The sequence below is a fragment of the Parasteatoda tepidariorum genome, chromosome 3, assembly GCF_982258835.1.
Source record: "Parasteatoda tepidariorum strain Cologne lab strain chromosome 3, Ptep-v5.0, whole genome shotgun sequence".
NCBI lineage: Eukaryota > Metazoa > Arthropoda > Arachnida > Araneae > Theridiidae > Parasteatoda > Parasteatoda tepidariorum.
The window spans coordinates 1,386,591-1,402,276 of NC_141757.1; the positions used below are offsets into that span (position 1 = coordinate 1,386,591).

General features: G+C 29.1%; 1 protein-coding gene across 1 annotated transcript in view; it reads right to left on the reverse strand.

The window, feature by feature from the left end:
• Positions 1-7,890: 7,890 nt before the first annotated feature.
• LOC107453634 (ectonucleoside triphosphate diphosphohydrolase 1) overlaps positions 7,891-15,686 on the reverse strand; it is a 42,097-nt gene continuing 34,301 nt past the window's right edge. The window contains exons 9-13 of the mRNA XM_087158575.1: positions 14,875-15,006; positions 12,805-12,951; positions 11,629-11,733; positions 9,788-9,895; positions 7,891-7,992 (exon numbers count right to left, since the gene is read on the reverse strand). Coding sequence (XP_087014701.1) covers positions 7,939-7,992; positions 9,788-9,895; positions 11,629-11,733; positions 12,805-12,951; positions 14,875-15,006 — 546 coding nt within the window. The 3' untranslated portion in view covers positions 7,891-7,938. The remainder of the gene's footprint in view (positions 7,993-9,787; positions 9,896-11,628; positions 11,734-12,804; positions 12,952-14,874; positions 15,007-15,686) is intronic.

The following is a 15,686-nucleotide window of genomic DNA, read 5'->3' on the forward strand; positions in this document are numbered from 1 at the left end:
GTCTGTCCTCCCATCTCCAATTTCAGTTCAGTCATTGGTATAACAGAGAAGCTTTGTTTAGTCATTATATTATAAACAATGGTTTCTCTTCACTTTTTTTAAAAGGGAAGAAAGTCAGGTCAATATTTTTTCTATGACGAGGCGATCAAGATTAGAAAGTATAAAAATCCTATTTCCAAGGTCAATTGGTTCTTCTCTATCTATCCACCAGCATGTAATCTTCCCTTACTTTAATAAATTGAAAAAAGAAAACACCAAATTACAAATAAAAAGTTTTAAAAATAGATTGACTAATCTTAAGAGTCTATGAAGAAAAACTAAAATGGATGAGCTCTTAAGTGTTATCGTATAAATATTAAACTAACTTATTATACTAACTAATATATTATAACTATAGATATATAACTATATATATTATAACTATATATATATATAACTATATATATATTATAACTATATATATATAACTATATATATATTATAACTATATATATATTATAACTATATTATACTAACTAATATTAAACTTCAGTGCACTTCAAGAATAATAATAGAATTAGGAAAATTGTTAGATTAAGAAAAAAAGTTTGGAAAGTATTTTAATTTCATTCAAAACAACAGAGGTTTTAAAACGCGTTAGGACACGGATGAAATAGGTAGAAATTCGTTGAAAGCGAGTGAAACTATTCATAAGGAAACTTGAATGATTAAGAAAGAGTTTAAACAATGAATTTTTTTTCCCGAGCAAATAATGACCCTCCCGTATAGCGTTTAATCAATGGTTATTCTCAGATTCCGAAACTTCTGCGCATTCTTTTGTATATTTTTGTCGCAAGTCAGTGCTCATTAAGTTGTATATTAAATAAAATAAAATGATTATTTTATTTTGAGAAGAAAAAAATTATTCATACTATGTTATTTGATAATATGCATTTATTTGCATATATGTATATATATACTTAATATGCATATATTTTTTTTGATGAATCATCGTTTCGTCACATTTTCTATCCAATTATTGAAGAATAAATCACTTGCGTAAATTGAGACTAACAATTAAAGGGAAAATAACGCGTGTTACTAAAAATAGCCTCCTGTCCATAAATAGAAGAGGGTGAAACAGAGAGACAAAACATATCATTCCAATAGAACGATCTCATTTTCAATTGCAAACAGCAGCCTTTATATAACAGAAGGAGAAAAGAAAGTCGTATAACGGTGTGTGGATGGATTACACCCGAATTTCTGGGAATCGTTTCAGATTCCAAATGAGTTGATAAATAATTTATTTTAATCTCTTTTTTTTCCCTCCACTTTACCAAATTTCATATTATTTTGTCATTTTCAAACAGGTCTTTTGGGTTACCTCACAAAAAATCATTTTTCCTTAGAAATATTTCATTTCACTTTGTAACCGGCGTTAAAAGTAATTTTGAGTCCACAACTATCCATGCTCAACTCCGTGGCCTTGTCATTTCGAACCCAAACCAGAAGACAAGAGAACTCCTGAATAAAATATTCGAAGAAACTGTCTTCGTGAGGAATTTTTTGATAGAATTAACCCTATTTTGCGTAAAATGAACGGAGAGGAAAACTACGAAAATCTGTCACATTTTGCGTGACGGCAAGGGAATTCTAACCCAAGACCCGTCTATCACTGTGGATGTTTTACGTCAGCACTGTGGTCGGTGCAAACCGGGAGCAGAATTAGCATCCACCAGCCGAAGTATAATGACTGAACTCTCACTAAATAAGACTCTATTTTATTAAATTGCGTCTATCTTTCATATTTTAAGGATAACGAGTTCTAGATTTTTTTTTTGGGGGGGGGGGACCTTGAAAACAGTTTATTTAAAAGAAAGTATATTTTTGTGTCTAGTTTCGAAACTTGAAATATCGTTCGCACTAATGAATTCGCATTTTTATAGAAAGAATCATCTCGATTAAGTCCCAATAAGTAATCATTTAGTACCTTTCTGACCTTTTGCTCCCATTCATTTATTACCTTCTTTCCTACACTGTACATTAATTTTACTATAAACTGGTAGTTAAAAGAATATCTTACGTAATATATCCACTTAACCAGGGTTGGTCAATGTCCTACAACAATCCTCTTGAAGATGGTGTAGTGCAGGGGATACATAACCTCCCAATGAGGTGACATTCTTGGCATAAAATATCCTCAAAGGATTATGGGTTAGAATATCGGGCTAACCGTGTAAAGTTTTCGTTACTTTTCTCCCCGTTCACGCAAACACGAAACTTAATTTAGATTGAAGGTTAATTATGCTTGATTCCCTCGTCTTCTAAGTTGGGTTCAAAATGACAAGGCTGCGGAATTGAATATTAATAATCGTAAACACAATGAAATATGTAGAAATTTGTTGAAATCATCAGTCCGGTGAAACTATTCATAAAGAACTTAAAGAGTTAAAACGATGAACCTCCCGTGTTATTCTCATATCCCGAAACGTCAGTGCATTCTTTTGGATATATTTGTCACACAGGTCAGTGCTAATTTAGATATAAAATGGGTCAGCTATTATGGCCGGATATAAAATAAACAATATATTGAATCACCCATAAAGAAAGGTAATTGAAAACGATATTAATAAAAGATAGCTTAACATAATAAATTGAAGAAGCAAAACGTATTCACAGTAGCAGTTTGCCAACAGAGTTTTATTTATTTTTAATTAAAGCTACTAAAGCATTATAGAAACAATTTTTTTAAAAAAAAACTAGTCCTGTTTATTTCAATTGTTTGAATGAAATATGGCAGAGAGAGAGAGAGAGAGTGACAAAATATGAGTTAATAAAGTGAAGCAAGATGAATTGTGTTGTGTGAGGAGCGAACCCAAAAATAAATTCGTCTGCCTCGGGAGAGGAGAAACCCAATATAGGTCGCCTTATATGGAACCCCTGGCTCTCACTCAAAAAGAATAAAACACTTCTGATATTCGATTGAACTCTAAATGATGTCTCTTTGTGTTCAACACTTTTGAGAAGCGAGATTTATGAATTCAAATAACAGTTTTTCAAATGTTAAAACGCAAATATTTTTATTTTTACGAAAAGCAGCTTACCTTTCTTTTTGCTCTGCTAAAGAATGAAGATAACATTTATCAGTAGTTTATTCGGTAATTTTATTTTTAAACAAATATAAAGATGGGTTTGTAATATATTTTTAAAGAGTTTAAAATAAATAATATTTTTACATATTTGTTTTAATGCACATAAATGCAAACTTTCTCTATCAAAAATGAAACACATTTTTATTGTAAAGTCTAGGTGATGTTTTTAAGTAGAGTCAATAAGATTTATTGTCTCTGCAAACTGAATTTTAAAGTAAATTTTAAAAAAAAAATATAAATAATAATTTCTTAATAATAAATATTCTAGGAAGACCCTAGTTAATAATACTATTCAAAGGTTCTAAGATCCATAACCACATATATCGTTCATTTTTTTAATTTTAAGTATCCATAATCAATACTTAAATAAAATATTTAAAGTAACATTTTAAGATGTTACTTTTTTCAATTTTTAAACATATTTTAACTTTTGGTGACAGGCTATGTTTATAATATATTTTGTCCCCATATACAAAAATCAACTTTCTACAATGGTTTAAAATTTAAAAAAAAAAAACATTGAGAACACTTGCATGCATTTACGAATTGTAAAAAATGATAATTAAAAAACTCAATAGTTGAATTTGTTTGCATGTAGTTTTTTAAGCAATCAGATATATATATAGGGGATCAGATATATCAGATATATATAGATATACTGTAAATTTCACTTTTTGCCAATATCACCCTGTCTCTAAAACTATCTAAGCTGATCAAAAATTATTAGTTGACGAATTAAAAAAAAACATGTTTAAAAGCAGTTTTAAATAACTGAAGAGTTTATTACACTTGAGTGAATTGAGTTCCTCCTTTTTCGTTCAATCTCTGTTTTTAGTATGTTAAGTGAAGGTTTTTTAGTTATTTGATTTTTACAAGGGAAGATTTTAATGATTTTTGTGCGTAGCCTTTTCACTGAGGATTTGAATGCTTTTCATAGAATATAATTTTGCTTGGAAATGTAAAACAAATATATTTAGGCTTATTCGTAGAATAAAATTTTATCAACCTCAATTTCAAACAAAGTGGTGTCAAATTTTATCTAGGCTTGTAAGTCGATTGAGAGACAACGGAGCAGATGTTTCATTGGCACTTTAATTGGCGATAATTCGGCAATTTTTTATTTTAAAAAAGGATTCCTTATATAAGTGCTGATTATGGTCAAATGCCATCTCATAAAGTATTTCTGAAATTAAATACAAGTATTTTTATTAGTTTTTAATACAAAAAAAGGAATAGTTGTTGAAATACAAATTATTTTCAATTTTATTAAAAATAATGGAGTTTTATGCAAAAATGACACATTTTAATTCATAAAAAAGTTTATAGAACAGTTTTTGATTTTTTTTTTCTATCGTGGTAAACTACGCGTTCAAGATGAGTTACGCAATTATTGTTTTTCATAAAATTTAGATTACCATTTCACAAATTTTCGCCGTTGAACACCAAACCATTCAGTGAATATTCAGCTTTTCTTTTATTTTTAACTTCTTAACCTTGAATTGAGAGAGAAGAACAAGAGAATACTAAATAAACAAGAGAACACTTACTTAAAGAACAAAGTCACCTTCAAGAACTCTTACGTTAAACTAATCAGCAATTGCGCAAAATAGTGGTAAGAACTACGAAAACCTCTCGTGGTTAGCCCGATGCATATGGACCTCTGGTATATTTCTACCAAAGTATTATTGGCATTAGCGCGGCAATCTCTGCTAACAGGGAGCAAAATAAAAAATGACTATCTGTCTATGTGCTTCATTCATATGACTTGATTTCAGAAAAAAGTTTTAATTTATTTATTATTTTAATTTCATTTTAAAAAGAAAAACAAGGATACAGCACGTAACAATGATAATAATACTCGTATCAGTGAAATACAAGTAATGGAATTGTTTTGTTTTAAATAAAAATTTATTTTTTGAAAGCAGCGTTGCAAAAATAGTAACTGATGTTAGTCAAGTTTCGATCATTCGCACTAAAGGCAGGTTTTTAAAATCGATGTAAAAAATGTAGGTTTTTTCTCCTCATTCTTGTATCCAAGGGCATGATTGCACAAATTTAATTTAGATGAAAAACAATATTTATTACCTCTTTTTTTTTTCAAAATTCAAATATTATTTTTATTTTATAACCGTCGTTAAACAGCTGTCCCATTTTGGGGTCAAGATTACTAATGTTCAACTCCGTAGCCTTGTCATTTTGAAACCAATTCAGAAGACAAGGGAACTCTTGTATCAAGTATTGGGAGAAATTCGCCCTCGTAGAGGACTTTTTGATTGTTTGCGTTACACGCAGAGGGAAACCTCCCACAGTCAGCCCGACTACAACGTATGATTCGTCTACCACTCGGAATCACACTGCTTCGACCAGACATCGCTGGGATTTGAACCCGGTTCACTGCTTTGGAAGATGAACACTCTATCCCCTGAGCCATCACGACTCAAATTCAAATGTTATGTTAAAAAAAAAAAATTGGCAAATATTGTTATTTTTGTTTATTATTGTTATTTTATTTTGTTTATTATTGACAATTTTATAAATATGAAAATCCTGGTCACAATTCCTGAAAAGATGTCTAGAGAGGCGTTTAGTTTTTACTTCTGCTTTTTGTTAGGTTAAATTTCAGATACTAAAGGAAAAAAAGTTTTTCTCGATTTATTTTTTCTGATTTTATGGAAGTAATTTAGTTAATTTTAAGTTATTTTCTGTTATTATCACAGTTATGACAAAAAAGGACACTTTATAAAATCAAACAATAATTTTTTTTTAATTTTAAACACATTTTTAAATAATACTGCAGTTGTATTTTATGGAAATAAGTAATAACATGTGAGTTATATTTTAAGATAGCAAGAACAACAAAAAATGTCTTTTTAAAGTTAAAAAATTCCACCTAATCCAAATGAAAATCTAACTTTTTAACTATATAATGTAGCTCATATTATATATTGTGGTTTATTTCATGATGCGAATAATGCATGATAATTGTGAAATTATAAATGGCTAGAATAGAATGAAATGTGACTAAAGTAACGACATTTATAAAATTCGTTTTATAAATAGATATTTTGATAAAATTGACTCATTTCCAAAAAAAAATTAGGTTTTACATTTAAATTAAAAATGAGCACTTGAAAATAATGAATGATAAAAATTTATCTTAAAACTCTTTGTATTAAAAAAAAAGTTATTATCAAAAGTAAAGCTAATCAAGTATTATTTAATTTATTTCATTAAAAATATTAAATTTTATTCATAAAAATCATCTGGAAGCAAAATGTAACTTGGAGTAATAGAGAGGAAAATGGTAAAATGGATGGTAACTGAATTCGGTAATATAATTTTACTTAATATTTCTACATTGTTTACAAAGTAAATAATGCGTGGAACGACATTATAAAATTATTATTCTATGTTTTATTGCTCCGCAATTAAACAGAAAATAAATAAAATTATATCACCGGATTATTCTAATTTTTCTAGATATTCTTCTTGATTCTTCCGAAAATGAAAAACCACGCAAGATGAAAGCAAAAAATATAAAATCTAATAATATGCAAAATAACATGGCTGGGAACGCTGGATAAAATTAGTTTATATGAAATCTAGCAATATATAACGCAGAGAAAATGTATGCTATTGTTAACCTTTCGATAAATCTCTATAAAAAATAACTTACTTTTGTCGCCATAATGAATGAAATAACTTTTTATTAAAATAAATTCTGAGGTTAAGATGAAACTCATTTCGTCTTGTATTTCTTAAAGGATATTTTAGTTAAAATATTAGCAAACAGATGGCAGCACCAATGTTCTGCATTTGCAATGAATTCTTTAACTCCAAACAATAGTTGTCTTGCCAAAATAAATTACTTTTTTTTACAGATTTTTTTTATTACGAATTTTGCATAGTAATCTATCTCATTCATAAATAAAGAGTTTTAATGCTGTTAAACTTTTCCAGAGTTCCAAAAACATTTTTTTTTTCTCTCAATGAAGTTTAGATCTGGTTTTGATATTAATTCTTTTTCTCCGGGATAGTTAAATTTAAATAACATTAAGCAGCTGCTTTCTCTTCCGTATAACATTCTAATATTATCTTGCATTTGCTTCGATGCATTATAGTATTAGATTTTCTGGTTAGAGTATTAAAGTGTCACTAAGAACGTTTAGTTTAGAATAATAAATTTAAAAAAAAAAGATTTCGATAAAAGAATAACACAAATAGATTAACTTTTTATGTTTATTCTTATTGTTCTGAAGCATATTTTGTTTTAAGAATATTTATTTTCTAAAAAATATTTATTTCCACATTACACAGAAATTTATAATTTATCTAGGACTAAGGAATATTTTTACCGTCTTACTATATTTAATAATATGTTCAGAATGTCATCGTTTTAAGTTTGAATACTCGCTCTGACTTGGATTTAACTTTTTTTTTAGTCTTTTTTTTTTTTATTTCACTAGTGAAAAAATACCACACAGGGCCCCAAATGCAATTACGGATTTGAAACTTGACATGCTGAAAGTACAACTTTTATGATACGCAAAATTAAAGTCCCCCCCCCCCTATTTGTTCAAAAATTTACGGAAAATTTTGTGACGCTTTCTGTTTAAAACTATGTAGTAAAAAGACAAGAGTTCGTTGCAAGATTGAATAATATGTTATTGAATAGACTTTGTCAGATTCGAAAGTGAAGATAATCTTCTTCAACTAATAATATTATTTTCATTGTAAAATAAATAGGAAATAAACAAACGAGAAGAAATTCTTTTATTCATAAAAAGAGAGGAAATTGTGTGACTCATTCTGAGGACAGTATGTAACCGAGGGTCCAACTGAAGTCTTCTCCGTTCATCTATAAAATAATGCGAAACAAGTCTTTTAAAAAAACATAGAAAGATTTCATTTTAGTTACTTTTTATTAAATAATGACAGTTTTTTTTTCTCTCATATGAAACCAAAATGAATGAATTAAATTTAATGAATGAATTCATATTTGAAAAAAACAAAAATTGTCTTCCACTACAAGGTATTTGAAGTCGAATGCATGAAAGAAAAGTATTTTATGAACGAATGAAAATTTGAACAAGATCGATATAAGGAGAGTCGGAACGAATAGTAGGAACTGAATAAATACTATTTGATGATGCTCAAAATAATGTTTGAAAAACTTTGATGCCTAAAAGAAGGGATGAATTAAAGGAAGATCTAAAAACGTTTTTTTTTTTTTTTTTTTTTCTTCTCCTCGCAAACAATTGACGTCTCACTAATGACTGTTGGTCTAGGATTTCTATTTAATGACGAACAGCTTCTCTAACGTTTGAGTCTGAAACAAGATTGAAGGGGCGGGTGAGAGGGGGATTTGAAAAGCTGTTATAGAGCGAATGGGAGGATTCTTCGGGAAAACAATAACAGGGTCATTACTAAGGCCCGGATTTTGATGACATTTGCATTTTTATGCATTTTTTGCATTTTTGGACATTTTTTGTCTTTTAGAGCATTTTTTTAGATTAATAGGGCATTTTTCTTTAAATTTTGGAGCGTATTTTGCATTTTAATGCATTTTTTAAAGTTTTTTTGTTAATTTTTTCCAATTTTTACTATTTTTTATCAATTTTCATTATTACACTGGCTTCCAAACAATGAAGAAAATCTATAGAATATTAACAGGGGAAGCAAAATCTTTTCAAATTGAAGAAGAATTGTCAGTAAGTGAGACCGTCTTTTTCAAGTACGCATCATTAACATCAGTAGACGTTGAAAGAAGCTTCTGCAGGAATGAAAATTTACTTTCAGACAAGAGACGCTCGGTTACATATCAAATTATCAAGAAACATTTAATAATCCAATGTAATTCTGATATTTAGTAATATTATGAGATGGAAGTTGTTATATCCATTAAAGTTTCTATACAAAATAAAAATATTTTGGTGTCAATATATTTTCCTTTTTTTGTTATTTTAGGATATAAAACATTTTTTTTAAACTTTAATGAAGTATTGCATTGCTTTATACTTTTTAAATGACTCATAATAATTTTAAAGACCGAAATATTTTTTTAATTCAATATTTTTGCTTTATTTAAGGCATTTTTTGCGCACTTTTTGCATTTTTAAGGGCATTTTTGGCCCTTCTTAAGGGCATTTTTTGCACTTTTTAAGGGCATTAGTTAAGATGTTTTAGGTCATCAAAATCCGGGCTCTAGTCATTACAATAAGGAGTGACGGGAGTGCTGTTTGCATTGTATCCAGAATGGGTTTCATTTCAAAATTTTCTGTTTATTTCGTTTACTTAAGCAAATGAATGCATAAATATAAATAAAAAAAAATGAACATGTGAGGTTGAAAATTGTTACAGTCGTTAGTGACTGTAAAAATATAGAGGCCGCCAATAATTAAATTTTTAGCGTTCCAATGTTACTTGCGTTGATATAAAGTAAGACACAGAAACACATTTTCTCAGTGGAAAGATTTCTCTTTTCAGACATTTTAAGGCTCGCAAAATGTAAGGAACTTCAGTTTAAGATATAATTTTTAAAGAGAAAACATCGATTTAACTTAAGATAAATGAAATCAAATTGTAAGCTGATTGAGAATCATTCGAAAGAAAAATCTTTGTGAGGTGATGGAAGGCATTTTTGGGTGACTCACCTCATTTCCGATAAACTTCATTCCCCGCCAGGTTGTGTTGGTGAAGCCATATCCAGTCACCAGCAATTCAAAAACATACTGGAGTCCAAAACAAAGATCTTTTTCCATCTACCAACACAAAATAGTTTCTTTCATGAAAACCGTTCTTTTTAAAAAAGTCTTTTTAATGAAGTAAAATCAGCTTTCATTTCCCATTTTGTTTACAACCTAACTAAAAATGTTTAGAAATAGATAATACGATGAAATAAATTCGAGATAGGAATTCATCTGATTTGAATAGCGAACATCGAAAAAAAAATCTTTTTACTAGACCGGCATAGTGTGCTACGAGTCTCAAAAGTTTTTGTACAGAGCGCAAAACAAAAAAAAAACGGAACACCCTGAATAACTTATGATCACATGAGCCGATTTTCAGGCCAAGACTTAGTCTTTACGGTGTGAGCGTATTACCATAAATATTCTAATTTATCAAAGCAGGCGATATTTTAAGTTACGAAATCAGAAAAAAAAAAACATGATTTTTTTCACCGAATTCTTGATCCTCAAACTAAGTATAAAATGTGGACAGAATGCAGAAGAGCAGACAAAAATTTGGACGTTACTTCCATTAGACCGTATTTGGGACAGTTTTAAAGGGAATCGAAAAGTTTTGCACGGAATTATAAAATTACTCATAATAATCTGCCTTATTTTGTAAAAAAAATATTTTTAATAATCTATATATATATTTCTCTTACACGGCGATAAAAAAAGCCTCATTACAATTCCCCGAATGGCAACGCTAGAAAATCGACCAATCATTGCGGCTAAGAATGTCACATGGTGAGGTGGCTCAACATATAGCGCTTTTAAAAACGGAAACTGAAATAACCAGAGTGTAAAATATTATGTGCTTATACGCATCGTATTTTTTGTTAAATAATTTATTTATTATATATCAGTTTATAGATGGTAACGAGAAGAGTTTTGTGGTTGCTTTGGTGACTATTTAGAATGTAAATTGTTTTTTTTTTTTTTTTTTTTGAGTGAGCGTGATATTTCTTTTGTGGAACTGCGATGCTGTAATTTTATTGTTTAGTTAATAAATCTTCCTTTTGTATTAAACGTGATAGTAGTTTCCTTAATTATTTGATTCGAAGTCCTTTGAGTTTTATTTGAGGTCAGTTTATTTTGTATTTTTTGACAAGAGAGAGCATTCTCACCAAATGTGATTTCTTCCGAAATTCAATGTTTTGTTTATACAGGTTTTTCCATTGCAATTCACTTATTTCAACTTTTAATAGACTTAATTATAGCCAAAATTTTAACCTTTTTAAAGAGATATCAGTTTTAGAAATTTTATCTTAAGATTTTATACTATAGCACATTACTAATAGGTTTAACGAATTACATGTCATTTATTTGAATTCAAATTTATTTTACTGACTTAGTATTTACTAAAAAGATGCAAATTTAAAAAAAAAAAGTCGTTATATGGATTTGAATGATTGTTTTGAATTCTTAGAATTTTGTGAATTTGCAATGTATCTAAGTTAGTAGCGAGCGAAGCCAGCTTGGTTTGCGAAGCAAACCATATAAGATTGCGTAGCAATTTTCGGGGGTTGGCGAGCGTTAGTGAGCAGGGGGCGCAGCCCACTAGTTCTTAATATTTTGCATTAAATTATTTAATAATAGCCATAAAAGTTTTAAATTATAATGTATACAACCATTTTATTTTATTCTTAATACAAATTTTAATCGAAAAAATATGAAATTTGAACGCACTTGATTGAATTGTTTCTGAGTTATCAATTTTATTTTTTTTAAAAAGTCCTAGATTAAAAATTTGATTTCGTACTTACCGATTTCCGAAGATGATGACAATTGTTTGCAATTTCCGAAAATTCTTGTAGGCTCATGCTTTGCTTATTTAGGAATTTCATGTATGAAAAAAATTTTGAATGCGCCTGTTTGTGAGAAAAAATATTTTAGGTGCAAACGAAACACAGGAAATCTGACAGAAAAAATTTAAGGAACTCAATAAGCATTATAATGTTGTCTCTGCTTTAAATATTCTGTGTTATAAATAGATCTTTTCATTTGATGTACTTTATATCGTCTGTATTACACTTGAGTTTTAAAATGAAGCATTCTTTTCCCAGGAAGGATGCAGTTCTCGTGGCTAATATTAAGAACAGCATTATAGAGAAGGATTCGAATGGAATAAAACTATTTAATCCTAAAGCGTAAATGGCTTTAATGTTTTCTTTTTTTATTCAAATTCATATCATCAAAGAAAGTTTAATCTACGATTGAAAACTATTTCCTATTATGTCTGTAATGTTTAAAATAAAAAAAATAAAAAAACTATTTTATAAATTTTTGATACTAATATCACTATATTGATAGTAGATAAATAGTCTACTCTGATGTACGCTTTCTGATCATCTTTGTGTTTGTAAGCATTTTAATGAGCACAAAAACAACTATCTTTAATAATTTACGCTTATCGTCATAACAAAATAGTTTAGAGTTACATTATAGATTTACTGATGTTTTATATTTAATGCAGGAGAGAGACGTATCTAACCGATATTTTGTTTTCAAACATATTAATTGCTTATAATTTTCTGTAGAAAAAATGCTTTCTTTGCACGCTTTCTTGACAAATGTTAAAATCAATAGTGAGTAGCACATTTCTTTGTTTAGGGGGCATTCTCTGTTTTTGTCTGTGGTGTAGCGTTAGCAGAAACATTACGGGAAAACTCTGCAAGACCCACATTTTTCATAACCATTACATTACTGAGTTAGGAGATTCTGTTTGGCCATCCCCTGCGTGAATAGGGAGTCTCAAAGAGGCGAGTTTGTGAGGAAGAATCGAGCATTTAGACCAAAAAAATGCAATCATTTCTCAAAAGTGAACCCTTCCCAAAACACGGATTGCAAAATATATATAGTATCGCTTCGCGGACAAATTCGAATGAAATAAAGTAAATAAGGTAACACAAAATAGCAAAAAAAATAAAAGAGTAACTTACCAAGAACTTTGTGTTTTGTGGAACAACAATTTTGTGAAAACATTCCGAAAAATGATATCTTTTGCATTCCTCTTCACTCAGAATTACAGAAATGTTTTTTCTGCAGTGGAAGGGATTACTGCTTCCTTTAAATGTATACTTTCTATGCTATACAAAAAGAGTTAAATTTGAATTAAGATTTCCCTTTAATGGATTTATTTTGCAAGAACTTTTATTAAGGAACTTCGATATTCATGCTCTGATTAAGATGGTTACATAAAATTAATTTGCTCTTTTTTAAAATAAAAAAAATCCTGCTCGCACGTCAGCCATTTTTAGAAGTAGGATCCTTAAGGGGACACTTCAGGTTCAAAATGATTTTTTTTAAATATCAACCAATTTTAATGAAAATTTCATAGATTGTGAATAAAGCATTTAGAAAGATATTCCCAAAATTTGAAGCAAAAATATTAATTTGTTGAAAAGTTATAATTTTTTTAATAATTTATCCGCAAGTTAAATTACTAAATGTTCCAATATTTCAAAATGTTTCCTGCGCATGAGTTTTTATCGTAGCTGTATGAAACTCATTTATATTACAGTTTGAATAAGTATAAATAAAATTGGATATGTTTGAACAACTTAGCACTTAATTTTAAACAAATAAAAAATCAAAATATCATAGTCTTTATATAATTTTTAAAAATTGAAATTTAAATAACAATTTAAAGTAATTTAAAAAATATTCAGTGAGTATTCAGCTTTTATTTATATCACATTGGTTACGGAACATTAGACCAATCATATATATGAGAAAAAAATAAAGATTTATTCAAAACTCATGCGCAAGGAACTTTTCGAAGTTTGAATATTATCGTAAAAAACAACATTGAGAAAAAACAGTTTAACTATAAAAACAGACAGTTTACATAACCTTGTTTACAAATCTTGAAATGCTTATAACTTTGCAAAAAATGAATGAAATTGAAAAATTTTTCTTTTAAATTGTAGCTAGATATAAGTATTATTTTTTGAAACAAAAATTGAAAAAAGTATAATTTGGTCGATTTTTGGGTTTTCCATCGTGAAGTGTCCCCTTAAAGAATTTTAACTAACTGTTCGCCAACAATAGGTGTTTTTCGAGATTTTCTTTTTTTTTAAAAATTACGTACAAAAAATAAGTTGCCAAGTTAATCTGTTATTTTTTTTTATCTCACCTAGATCATGAACAAAGGTTCAATTGTGTTCATTGAAGCTGGCTACCATTTCCCTTTTCATGTAAATTTAAAATATTTAATTTGATTTTCACCTCTAAATTATAAAAATGATCCTTCAATGAAGTAGCAATACATTACTAAATATAATATACAGTACGCAAAACTTGAATAACTTTTGCTCTAGTGATCCTATTTTCATGTATTCAATCTTAATGGTTCGAGGGACTGACCTTACTAAGGCTGATGAATGAGAGCAGACAATATTATAAGTTAAAAGAAAATTGTATATTCAAAATTTAATTTAAACTATTCATCCGATTTTGTCCACATTTTGTGTTTTCCCATTTAAAGTTACATTCTTTAAAAAATACGTAGAAATAGTTAATACCTTACATTTCATAACATTTTCGACCCTTATTAAATAAAATAATCAATAATTATTAAAAATAATTTTTTCTCGGTTATCTTTTTTGGGATAAACGAATTTTTTAATGGTGTAGATGAATGTTTCATCTCGGTGTTCTCGAGCAATAGCAGCGAAATGCCCAAAAAGTAAAAATTAACGTTAAGGGGACAAAACTATCGGACTCAATTTTCCAGAGAGTTATTTTGAGGTTCATGAATCCGTCGAAATAAAGATAAGTTTATTTAGAGAACGTATATTTTTTTGTATTTTGTAACCTAAAAAATTGTACGCACTCATATATTAGCATACCGTTCGAAAATCCGCTCGTTAGATCAAAAGTTATTGAGGGTGCTACATGAACATCAATACAACACATACGCACAACATGCACATACAACTCCAAATACACATTCATTTAAGCGTGCTATAAAACTGTCCGAGAGTAAATGATGTTAGTATAATAGTTACGAGAATGTCTTGATGGAGTTGAGTGAAACGAGTGCTGTTGGTACACGTTCCACGAAACAACTCAAATCCACTTTTTGTCTCGCTTTGGTGATGAGGCAGACAGGGATCTTCTACTTCTGTTTTGGCAACATCCTAACAGAATAAGAAACCTTTATGTACCCTAAGAAAGCAACCTTTCTTTTTAATGTCACAAAATTGTTTGTACTAAAAAAATCTTTTTTTTTTCAAAGAAAGCAAAGATGTTGCTGTTTCAAACCTTTCATTCTAAAAGGATCGGAAATTATTTTGATAGCTTTTTTAAGAAGGATTGCCACTTGAGGTCCATATTGACATTTTAGCTGACGTCACACTAGCTATAGGATCAAATTAAATTGTCCATTTAAATTTCATGACAAGGTGGATTTTAGCTGAGCATAACAAGCGAAAAGAAACCTTATGACATAGATTTAAGTTTATTTTCAACTGGAGACTAGCTTTATTCAAGGATTTTTTTTGTCGTTAAGACAACCTTGATTTAATGTTTTTGTACAGAAAGTTGTCCTCCAAGGTTTTGGGTTAAGGTAATGAGTGTAGAATAGAGCCGATTGTGACAGATCTCGTTTTAAGATGAGAAGGTTTACACGCGAACCGCATAAAAACATTAGATTTACATCAAAAGGGTTTTGTTGCGTGAAAACTATCCTTATTTTCCTATCTGGGTACTTTAAGGTCTGGTTTCTTAAGACAAGCGCCTTATCTGGACGTCAGCGGGCCGTCAACGTCCCGCTGACGCCACCAAAATAGTGGTTTGTTAGCTCAAGGCTTGGTTTCTT